The sequence below is a fragment of the Vipera ursinii genome (genome assembly GCF_947247035.1).
Source record: "Vipera ursinii genome assembly, chromosome: 6".
Classification (NCBI taxonomy): domain Eukaryota; kingdom Metazoa; phylum Chordata; class Lepidosauria; order Squamata; family Viperidae; genus Vipera; species Vipera ursinii.
Genome location: NC_139515.1, coordinates 13,509,215 through 13,522,086, shown reverse-complemented (window position 1 = coordinate 13,522,086; position 12,872 = coordinate 13,509,215). Strand labels below are relative to the sequence as shown.

The 12,872-nt window shown below is 33.5% G+C and overlaps 1 protein-coding gene across 5 annotated transcripts in view; it reads right to left on the bottom strand.

The window, feature by feature from the left end:
- The window catches only part of KIF21A (kinesin family member 21A), a 103,860-nt gene that overhangs the window by 37,459 nt on the left and 53,529 nt on the right, over positions 1–12,872 (bottom strand). For all 5 annotated transcript variants that reach the window (XM_083366229.1, XM_083366231.1, XM_083366230.1 and 2 more), the window contains exons 11-14: positions 11,964–12,167; positions 3,027–3,114; positions 2,186–2,300; positions 1,284–1,472 (exon numbers count right to left, since the gene is read on the bottom strand). In XM_083366229.1, coding sequence (XP_083222355.1) covers positions 1,284–1,472; positions 2,186–2,300; positions 3,027–3,114; positions 11,964–12,167 — 596 coding nt within the window. The remainder of the gene's footprint in view (positions 1–1,283; positions 1,473–2,185; positions 2,301–3,026; positions 3,115–11,963; positions 12,168–12,872) is intronic.

Genomic DNA, 12,872 nt, shown 5'->3' with positions numbered 1-12,872 from the left:
TTGCAACAAGGCTTTGGCTGATCTGAAATAACTTGTCAGCTGGATCTCATGTGAAGAATCTTTACATTATTCATAATCATTCAGCTAGCCAACTAATACGAGCCCAATGCAACATAAGAGAAAACACACCATCCATCAATTCTAAAAAGCAAGTCTTGATCCAGGACAGAATAATAGATAATACACATTTAACAAATTTAAAGGAATATCACAGGCCACATGCCACAAACATTGTTGCTATTGACAAAGGCAAATGTGATTTAAGAGTTGATGTTGCCACTAAAGAAAGAAAGAATATCTTTCAGCAAAATCTTGGCAAAATATTTGAGATGCACAGCAATAGTGATTGTGCAAACAACGGGTTAGGGCAGGGGTAGGCAACCTTGGCTCTTTTATGACTGGTGGACATCAACTCCCAGAATTCCTGCTGGCTCAGGAATTCTGGGAGTTGAAGTCCCCGAGTCATAAAAGAGCCAAGGCTGCCTACCCCTGGGTTAGGGGAAATCATGCAAGTTAGGAGGAAGGAGTTGGTTTTCAATACTGGGTGCCTTTTGAAACTATTCCAAATTTCTATCTGCCCGTGAGGACTTGGGGAGGAAATGATGGATCATTTGGGGGTAAAAACCCAAATGTTGCTTGTTGTTTGTTACAGACTTGTAAGACCAAAAGTAGTTACTGGATCTCTGGCATACTATATAATGATTATGACTGTAATTATTCCTAATTATTTAGGCCCTGGGGTTTTTATTTAATTTAATGTCACCCACCTACAATAACAAGATGAGTGGCCATATCAATTGTTGAAGTAATAAGCAAACTTCCAGCTTTTGCTACAGTTTTTCCTTCCTAAGGTAGAATGTCTCTTGTTGCTCAGATCTGCAAAAAGAGTGGTAATCCCTCCGAATGATTGGGATAAGTATCGTGGATACTTATCCTGTAGAGAAGTGCAGAAATGGCCTTGATTTGTCTACTGCATAAGTACCAACTAATCATGAGAAAGGAAGAGAGTGTGAGAAAGAAACCCAAGATTACACTACCTCAATTCTATCTGGTATTGTGGGGAGAGACAGAATTTATATGAGGTTTCCAAGACATTGTCATTAACAACAAATTCAGCTATAGTAGTTCTTAGAATGTCTAGTACATGAGCTGGTCTCCACAAATATCTGATGACCACATTGGATATTTTTATGTAGGCCTATTGCTATTTTCATCAACAATAGATTTTTTTAAAAAAATCAATATATTTAATCCAATTATTTGGTGAGTGAAAATTGTCTTACCCAGATTCTGAAGCACCTGATCTCTTTCAAGCTGTGTATCTCGAATTTTATGCTGCAACATCATTAGCTTTTCTTCATATTGTCTTTTCAAAGTCTGAAGCCTTCGTTGGCTATTCTCTAGTTCATCAATGAGCTTCTGTTTTATGGCAATTTCACATGTAATGTTTGCTAAATCTGCCTGATAATTCACTATAATTAAGGAAATTAAAAGCATTAAAAAGAATGTAATGCATTGCGGCACTCAAAAACTAGCTATATGGTAGAACCTCGATTGGAAATTCAGACTTGTTTGGGGCCCCAAACTGTTTGTATATCTACATTAAACATTTTCAATATATTTACATTACCATCTTTTTTCTAGATAAGATTATCTATATTATAGTCCTTTAATAGGAAGAACTGATGGCTCCAGCATTAAAGCTTGATTTCTCGTAATAGTCGTTACTTATTCATTAGTAAAAAAATTTGTATACATTTTTAATGATAAAGTTGCAATTAAAGTTCAGGCTTACAACTAAGAAATCTTCAGCCGGGATGCATGATTTATGAATGACCAACTGCCTAAAAATAAGCATTTAAAATATCATTTCAAAGTTGAATGTTCATTCTTTCCAAAGTACATTTAATTTTTATATCTATTTTATAAATCTGAAAGCCAAAAGTAAACTGATGGTTAACTTAAAAGCAGAAAACCTACTAAAAAACACCCCTCTAATGTCTCACTGAAATCTTTATAACCGTGGAGATTTACTAATCATAATATGTCATCCAATCATGAACGCTTCCTGAAATACATATTAAATGTAGTCTCCAGACTGCCTGTCTTAATTTTAAAATACCTATTTAGGTCAAAGGAGAAAATGATGACACATTAACTACATCTATCTCTCTGTCTAGCTTACCTTTTTCATCAGAATCAGAATCTGTTTCATCTGAACTTTCAACCACCTCCAAATCTTCATCATCATCATCTTCTTCCTCGTCATCCTCATTATCGCTATGCTCATGCCCGTCTTCCTACAAAAATTTAAAAAAAAAAACCAAAACCAGGAACTCCCTCACCGTTTCCTTATTTTTAAGTATCATTTTAATTTGATCCCAGAACAAGTTATGCGCACAGCCTCTCAATATTAAACTAAATTATGAAGAAAATAGTATTTCGCAGTCCTTTATTTGTATGTCTTGTGTCCTTTCACTCATTTCCGTTAAAAACATGATTACAAGACAGAGATTATATTTTCTGCCTGCTTTAGTAAAGATTCTGAGAAAACAAGCCTCATTATTTATACATGACAAGATGTATACTGCCGACTATAGAAGAAGTTTCCAATTTGGCGGAAATGGCAAAGATTTCAGCGTACTTGAAAGACCAATCGCAACAGAGATATACTGTGGAGTGGAGATTATGGATTGATTATATTCAGAATAAATATGGGACTAAAAAGTTTCACTTAGCATTTGAATAAGTAGTGGATTCATATGATACATAAAATGCTTGTAGTTATTTTATTAAGAGTTAAAGTGCGATAGAATTTAATATTTTATTGTTGTTTGCATATCGTAGATTATGTTTGTATGTATTTTTATACCCTGTATTTAGGTCTGGGAAGTCGGGGAGGGGAGAGTGGGAGGGGAGAGTTGGGGAGGTTTGGGGAGAGGGGAGGGGGTTGGGAGGGTTTTTGTATTTAAAAATGTACTGTAAAACTTTTCAATAAAAAAAAGATGTATTATCACAATACTTACTGTTTCCAGCTCATTATTCTCTCTTTCAGAAATTCCCTTTTCATCTTTTTTCTCCTGCTCATTATCTGTGTTTTCTTCTTTAATAGCACTATGGGGGAAAATTCAAAGGGGAGGGGGCATTTAACAATCGGAAGCATATGTTTCCCCCCTTAAGTCAAACAACTTTCTAAAGAATAACAGTTTAAATGTTACACAAACTTTTTTGCAAGTTCAAATACCATAAATATTCAATGCTAGACTCAACTCTGCATTCCATGCACAATACAGCATTTTGAGGATTCAGAAAGAAAGTTAGCACAATAACCCTGAAACAAGAGATGGCACTGCATAGCCAAAGCTTTACAGAAATATAGATAAGATCCGTTAGAATGTCTGCAGAGAGAGTCTGCCTATTTCATGCCAGAGCAGTGTACGGTTAAGCTGGATGTAAAGCTAGAACCACAGGAGAAAACCCAAAGGCATATATATGTACATATAATAATTATGTACACTCATAAAGTTAACACTTTAAAAAGCAGAAGAAAAAATGCGCAAAAATCTGAAACCACTTCCAAGACCAACCCTAAGAAATTGCAATGTTGAAATAAGTGAAAATAAAGAGTAAAAGGATATAGGCATTGTAATTACTGCAATGCATGAAATAACATCTTAATAAATTCCACTGTGCTAAATGGAGTTCAATTCCTAGAAACGGAATTTAGAATTGCATCTTTAATATCTCTCAATAATGGATCTAGATTTTTTAAAAAACAAAAACAAACCACAACTATAATTTTAGATAAGCTGCCTGAAATACATTCATCGTTAAGATTTTCCTTCTACTACTTTGAAGCTGAAGTAGTGCTCCTTGAAATTTGAATGAGTATAATAAAAGATTAGCCAGGTATTTAAATTTTATTATATGCTTGATATGGGTGTGCATAATTGTACTTTTTCAATTTGTTTCAAAATATGTTTGGTTGAATCTACATTCAAATAAGATTTTCCATATGAAATCATATGCCTCCAATTTGATTTGATCATTCAGTAAAACTTCTTGTGCTGTGCAAAATCCCTTTTAAAATCAGTCTCAAAAATCAATCAGTCCAAATTTTAGATTGGTCCAAATTGAACTGAACAGATAGACCAAATCAATTCTGCACAATTTCAGCTGCCTAACATAGTATATATCTGGATATGAAATGCTTATCCTATGTTTATTGCAAAATAGGTTACTAATCTAAAAGTATGATTAAATCTCTTCTATTTCAACCTTTGTCCTATTTTTAATTAATACCTCCGGCACTTATTCTGAAATGTATTATTTTTATCAACCATTTCAAATGAACACAATTCATCTGCATTCAAGGTTTTGGGATGGGTAACTTTTATCCTTCCCTACTCTTTCTTTTTTTTCTGGCCACCAAAGCATACTTTGTTAAATCCTTATAGAAAGATGGATACATTGAAAAGGTAAATATTACTATAAAATTTAAATCACCAGAGTAAGGAAAATTAAAGTGAATGTGGACTATTGCTTGACCATAGTCAATTCAATTTTAAAGTTAAATTACTACTAAACTTTTCTGAAGGGTAGAATATCCCAAATGTATCTTATGATCAAATCAAGTTGGATTTCATATGGAAAGTCTGATTGGCGATTCAATCAAACTGGTTTTGAAACACATTGTTAATATGAAATGCACAACAGTAAGTTGGTTTGCTAAATATTGTCTATACTGGAAATTCCAATTGTGGATTGGGGGTAAATCTAAGCTTTAGCAGCACTTGTAATACTGGACAACAACAAAACTAACTAGCATGGTCCAGCAAGATACATGATCAATGACATTAAAAACTGCTAAGACATCAAGGAGGCTTTAACAAATCATAAAGGGCATAGCTTCAAAGACCCTTGATCATCTGGACCAACAAATTCAATTTCTTTCCAGATAATCAGGCAAGCCAATTCCTCAGGCAACTCCATAGGATCTATACAAATAGAATCCAATTCCAAGCAACTTTCTTCAGCAGATATTTAGAATAATTTCCACAGAAGCCCTTTAATGTTGCCCTGGACTCTCCTTACCTGTAAAAAGGGGATGCAAAAACATAATTTGTGGCATGCTGGTTGTTGTCAACATGAAATAGGAATCCACTTGCTCATGAAAGCTGCATGTTACAATGCAATCAATGGTGACAAGGAAAGAAATAGGGTTTTGGGGGAAATTGTGCTATTTTGAACAAACAGAATCCAGAGAAAAACCTATTCTGTTGGGTGTCATGAATGGATATGTAGAAAAAACATAGAATAATATAGTTGGAAGGGACCTTGGAGGTCTTCTAGTTGGGCCCCCTGCTAGAGCAGGAGACCCCACTCCATTTCATACAAATGGTTGTCCAGTCTCTTTTTGAAAGCCTCCAGTGGTGGAGCACCCACAACTTCTGAAGGCAAACTCATCCATTGGTTGATTACTCTCACCATTAGGAAATTTCTCCTTAGTTCTAGGTTGCTTCTCTCCTTGGTTAGTTTCCATGCATTGTTTCTTGTCTTGCCTTTTGGTGCTTTGGAAAATAGTTTACCGCCTCATATTTGTGATAGCCCCTCAAATACTGGAACACTGCTATCATGTCGCCCCTAGCCTCCAGCCCCTAATCATTTTTGTTGCTCTTCTCTGCACTCTTTCCAGAGTCTCAACATCTTTTTTACACTGTGGCAACCAGAACTGGATGCAATATTCCAAGTGTGGTCTTACTACTGCGTTCTAACCACTGCCACAGCTGCTGAATGAAAGAGCACAACTTGATTTAATTGCTTATGATGTAAGATTAAGAGAATTAGTAATAGCTATAAGAGGGATTAAGAGACTTTGAATAGGGTCAAACCATTATTTGATAATGTCAGCAGTAATCCTGAGGAAAATGGACATGAGAGAAAATATTATTTGTGAAAGAAACTACAGCAAACCTAGAATGATTGCAGAAAGTTAGTATGAGTCCTGTATTATTAAATCAGTGTTGGTTGGGGATGTGATGTTATCTTGTTGGTTGAAAACCTGAATTACTGCAGCCAACAGGAGAAAGATAATATGATGAATGAGTTTGATCTGACCATTCATTTACCAAAACCCAAGATGGTTTTGCTTTACAAGTAAGAATGTTTTATGATGCTTTACATAAATGAAGAACTAGACCAAATGGGTGAGTTGTAAAACTTTGTAGAATGTTTACTAAAGATGGGAAAAGGGATAAGTAAAATTGAAGATATGCAAGTATTGCTAGAACAACAGTGAGTAGTATGTGGACTGTTGCAAGAAATGTTTGTCAAAAGAAGAAAAAATGTACAGTAGGAATGTGCATAAGCCATATGAAGTGTTTTAATCAGAATTTTCTTCTACTGGATACAGAGAATAAATGAGGACACAATTGCAAAATAGGTGAAGAAAGGAGAAGTTATGCATGTATAGAGGTTAAATCAAATTTTGAAAAATAAGACCAAATATAAGAGTTGATGAGGTCCAAAAAATAGAAGTGAAAAATTTAAAGAATAGGTAAAATATGTAGTAATGTATGAATACAGTATGGGGGGGAAGATGGTTTACAATTAAAAAAATGTCAGAAAGCTATAGCAAATGGTGTTGGTGTAAAATATATCTAGCTGTATTTCCTTTTCCTCACCACGTCTTAATTTTTTAAAGTAATTCTTACTCCTTACCTGCTTTATAGAACGAAAACTAAAATTAGCAGGTTTGTTTCTGAAAAAGAATTACCGTACTTTTGAGAATTTAGGAATATCAAAGAAAATGCCCATGCAAAATGTTTTTCAAATTGTAAACTTTCTGAAGATTTTTTTAAAAATCTGTAATTATGAATTATATGTTTCAAGTAGTTGTTTGCATTCAAAAGTACATCATTAAAAAAATAGATGCTTTGTACCAGTATTTATAGGCTCAAAATCAAAATGACTACAATTTGATTTTTAGCTTTTAAAATTTATATAAAGAATTGAAGAACTCAATTTAAAGGAGTTCAAATTTGAATGTTTGCAGATTTTAGATGCAATATTTCATACTTCTGCATAAAATCCATTCATCATTTTATAGATGCATAAATGTGCAAAAAACATAAAATATGGATGTATAAAATCCAGTCATCATTTTAGTGAATAGATATCCTTGGACAGATAACCTTCCTCCCTATTCTCTGTATAAAACTTGATTTTATTGTAAGCAGTAATGAATAATAAATAAGTTTTTGTAACCTAAATAATACAGTATTTGTTAATACTACTGTTACTATTGATAACACAGGTCATGGTGCCCTAAATTCTATCCAGATCTCTATGCAAATATGCTAATTTGGAAGATAAAATCTTCTTAACCAAGAAAATACATAATCCATGCTTCTTGCTGTCTCTTTCCACCACCATTGTCTTCCAGGTTTTTATGCTTTTATACCTAGATAATTCAAGAAATTCATTACCACTTGTCACAAGTTTTATGCTTCAAAAAGTAGGAAATATCAATTGATCCTTGCTATTTTAGAATGGTAGAATAGAAGAAAGTTGACACAACACTGCTCTTTGTAAGATTTTATCCTGGATTACCAGTTGATTACTGAAATAACAGAAAATAAGCAAAACCAATGGATGGGGCCAAAATAATTAAGATTTGTGATCTCAAGGTGATTCCACCCTACAATTCAAACCCCATGATCATTTTTGGAGTCTCTTGCCCCCAAGAGCAGATTGATAAGGAAACAGGGGGCTGCAATGAGTAAGAAGTCGTATCCTGTTGTTGTGACTACAGTCCAACTTGTTATATTCTGAAACCAAGCCAATTCTATTTGCAATATAGAAAGTTAAGTTCTCACGCAGATAAAAACATACGACTCCAGCTTACTGAAAATGGTTATTTGCGAAGGAAGTTAAATATTTATGAACGAGTACTTCATTTTAAAATTTTAACTTCAAGATTCTTTTGTGGTAAGAGCTCAAGAAAAAAAATCTGTTGAAGACAGCCACGTTGCTGTTAATAGTGTTATGTTTGTAATCTGCTGTACCTATTGAAACGGGTTTTAGTTTACAACCAGCCTCCTTTAAACTGCTCTGGTTAACTTCAATCCCAGATCTACACTTTTATTTATTTATTTATTTAGGGGAGGGGTGTAATTTAATAACAAGGGAAAAGGATTAGTCCAGAAAAAAATATTATATGATGAAACTCCTTTGCTAGATCTATGTAGAATAATATGATTTTTACATGTGATCCGAACATTAGTTTTCAAATGACAATCAAAAACCTGGGAAACATTCCAACCTTGGTTCTCCTTGACTGCTTTCCTCAAGTTTCTGCAGCCTTCAAAAGCACCAGGTACAGGAAGACCAAGCCAATGAAGGACAAACCAGACAGTGAAAGCGAGAGCAACAAGGTAAACAAAAAAAATGACATATGAGCTCATGGATTTCAAAGTAGTTTTTTAAAAAAAAATGATGATAAAAAACGTAGTTTAAAAAAAGGCAATTCATTCATTACAAAATAACAATAGCCATGCTTGGAGTAATGAGAAATTGCACTTCAAACACATTTGCATTTCAACATTCATCCTGGAAAGATTGCCCACAACTTTAACGCTGCAAAGTAAGGGAGCAGATAAGCTTCCTAACTTGTCATATTCAGTTCAATCATTTTTAATTTATTTTATTCAATCATTATAATTTATTAACCTAAATAAATTCCAGCTTACTTCCGTATAGATTCCAGGTTTTTTTTTCCAAAATAAGTCCAAATGCACTCATATTCTAAGATCATATTTTTGCAAGTAGTTTTATCCTGATTATGCTTTTTGAATGTAACTTCAATATTCTGATATGTATTTTCTCTATATTTTTACAAGCTTTTTTTTTTAAATCCAAGTAGATTACAATTCCTGAACTGGATTGGGAATGCAAAACAGATGAATTTATTTCTTTCCTGTTCCTACTCTAAGGATTTGTTTTCCACAGGTCAGCAAATAATTTTGACATGTTCTTGAGTTGAGACCTTTTTTTTAAATCTTATTATCAGGCTGTTTGGACATACTAATAAAACCATGATTTTAGCAGTACAAGTACCATCCTATTATATATGCATAGAAGAAAGGTTTGAAGAAAAAAGTTGTACATTTTTTGAAATTTGTGTTCTGAATGCAATGTTTCCTTTTACTCCTTGCAGAAATGCTTATTTAACATAATTTCATCTTATCAATATAAAAGAAAGAAAAGTGTCTCTAAGAGAAAATCCTCAGAAAAGTTTGAATCTCTAAATGAAAGGCAACATATGTAAAATATCTATTCCATGTTGAAAATGAGAAATTCAACTATATTTTGCAATAGTAAAATAATGCTTCAGAATTTGGTGTGTCAATTATTCCTTATTAGAAAGAAAAACTTCAAAGAAAAAAAAAGAAAAAAAGAGAAGAAGAAAACATATATATTTAACGAGGAAAGCTTAGAAATGATTGCCGAATATGGTTTATGCTGAAATATGGCACTGAAACTTATGAACTGAGATGCAGATGTTAATGAAATACATAGTAAATGAAGGCAACTGCAAAATTGTGTTACAATTTAACTTAGTTGAATAAAGACAGGTGGCTATTTTTGAACTAATTTACCAAATCCATAAATCTTACACATTTTGATATATAATTATGTTATTGAAGAAACACGAAACCCTTGTTTTATTTGAAGCTAAATATTGCTTTAAAGCCTTTAGTAAATAACATTACCTACTTTAGTTTGGCTGAAATGGGAGACCATGAGTTCTAGTCCCACCTTAGGCATAAAGCCATCTGGGTGACCCTTGTCTAATCACTTTCTGACAGCCCTAGGAAGGAGGCAATGGCAAACCACATCTGAAAAACCTTGCTGAGAAAACTGCAAGGTCTTGAGAATCAAACAAAACCAGACACAGCTGAACGGAAGAGAATCATGAGTCAATTACATTTACTATAAATGAGAGGATGAACATCTACACATAAGAGCAGAGAAAAAGTAACTGAGATCCTAAGGCACCATATGCCCTTGAAAGCCTTGGGTGTACCCCAGGACTTTTCCAAAAATTGCTATCAAAATTGGAAGTACTAAATATAAAATTGGACAGTTAGGGATGCAAACAACCTAAAACATTACAGGAAGTTTCAGAGGAACAGAATATTCCATTTTGGGAACAGTTGGTTTTATAGAACAGTGTTGGATGATAATCCTATTAATTTATTATTACAGCTGCATTTAGCTACAGTCTCCTTCTGGCTACTTGCATAACCATGCAGAATCTCAAACAAATGCTTTTGCCTAATTTTGTTGAGAAGGAGAAGGGGGAAGCAAGAGCATAGTTTAGTTTCACATTGGAAGTGTTCCCATAGGAAGGAAGAAGAGATAATGGCAGATGCTGAGATGGCGCTGGAGGTATAGTCTTGAATTATCAGAACTATGGGAATGAGAACTGGGAAAAGATGGGACAGAGGTGTAACGGTTGGGACAAATATTACTCAAGACAGCTCCAGCTACTGAACATTTAAGATTTTAATAAATAATGGTGTGAGTTGAGTTGGATTGGGCATTGTTTATCTTCTGAATAGTCGTTAGTTTGAAGGCAAATCTGGAGGAGATTGCTGAACAGTTCTGGGGCATGGTCCAGGGAAGTGTTTCTAAAAATTCAAAGACCATCATAGGTTGTAGTCTTTGCTGTACAGATTCATTCCCCCAAGGAATGAAGAGGACTGAAGTTTTTATCCACTTAGAAATAAGCCTGACCGACAGAGGGAAAATTGCCATCAATGTATACAAGGACTTTTTACATTCTAAATTAGGAAGTAGATAGAATCAAGATATATCTGTCCAAAAATGGACAGATGCATTAAGTTAACATATAGAGGGCATAAATATCTGGGTAAAAAGCAGGCTATAAAGTATTAATGAGCAAAAAACAACAACACTCCACTGTTCTGTTTGACTCAAAATGGGGAGAATATAGCTGGGAAGTCAAAACTAAATGCTAAACAAATATTTGTTTTTACTGTCTCATTGCTTGAATAAAAGGGAAAAAAATCTGAAACAGTGTTCTGTGTTGAGCTTCTACTAAATCCTGAGAGCCCAGAGAAAGTCCTATTCACCTTTAATGAACTATTAGTGTAAATAAAATGTAATCAAGTTTAGTGTTTGTCCTAGGCCCACTTTTGGAAAAGAAGCCCTTTGAAGCAGAATTCAAAAGCTGAGAGTGGCTCTCTCAGCTGATAAAGAAAAATGATATACTCTTGACGAACAGATATTTCTATATAATCCTCCTTGGATCCTTGATTATATAATAAATTGATATAAGATTATTTGTTTTTAAGATGTTATAGAATGGCAAAAAAATCTAAACATAAAATAATATGAAATGAAATGACACAGCAATAAGCTGAATATGAAAGAAAAATCAAAATATGCCACTCGTAACATTAAACGAAACCCTGATAGCTACCAAAATCAGCTTGTAGATCTAGCATGTAAATTATGGTTGTGATTCCATGACACATTACAGAATTCCATGGTGTACTTAACTACTATTAACTGAATTAGCCCAACTGCCTGGGTTCACAAGACTCAACCATAAACTGGATGGGTCCCCATGATACACTTCACCACAAACTAGGCAATCATAGTTAGCATCCTATGCAAATTTAGCCTGTGCAGTGTTATATATTTTATCTTCAAAATTAAATTTAAATTTAAATTCAAAGAATTTGTCCTGATTACTTCAAGAATGTTATTCACTGTTGTCTTACAAATAAGAAGTGATTATTGTATTACTGATCATAAAGTAAAGCCCTTGCTTGTTTGCAAGATGGATGGCAGGATTCATATACTCAATAATCCAATTAAAGATTTCAGCTAGTTAAGAAGCACTCTATGCAAATGTTCAATTTAACTTCTACCTCTTTTTCTTCTTCTTTTCCTTTTTTTTCAGTTTTTCTAAATCTTTTTTAGCTAGATCCAGGACGTCAATTGTCTCCTTATCAGAGGGAAGCATTGAAGCAGAAAATGCTGAGGTTCCACCAAAGTATGTTGACCTTGTTGAAGCTCTTGACAAGTTGCGCCGAAGGTTTTCATTCACTGCTTCACTTTCAAATAGCTTAGCTCTTGAAAAAGAAAAAAAATATATTGAAAAGAAAGCAGAAGAAAAAAGTCAAATATAAAATTAACTGATAAGAATACAATATCAATGTACACATGTTGTACTTTGACAATAAAGGTTTATTATTATTATTATTATAGCTGATTCAACATTCAAAGCAATTCATTCACATAAATGCCAAAGGTGGCTCATGGAATTGCATGTACACAAAAAAATAGTGACAATATTTTCATCATTATATGACGTTTTTAACAAAGCACACAAATTCCTATACACTGTTAAAAGAATATTGACAAGCCAATAGGTATATGGCCAGGGTTTGTAAGTTTTTTGTTCATCAGGTTAGTGGATAAAGTTTTTTTAGATCAGTAAAACACAATGCAAATCTACAGTTTTCCCTGGATTACTGACTGCAAGCTTTGCATGATGCACTTCCCTGTTTATTCCCAATTTGATTTTATACTCGAAACAAATCAGAAATAATTCAGCAAGATTAATGTACTGAACGTATAAAAGATAGTTCAAACAGGCAACGGCTTAGTGAGATATGAGAACTCCAATAATTTATTTTTTATATATAGACGTTATATGGAAGAGATGGAAAAATTCAATCAGCTACAATTTAGTGTTACAATATATACTACAATATATATCTTATTAACATTTTACATCTTACTAACCACAGATTATGAAATAAATCAGTTTATAA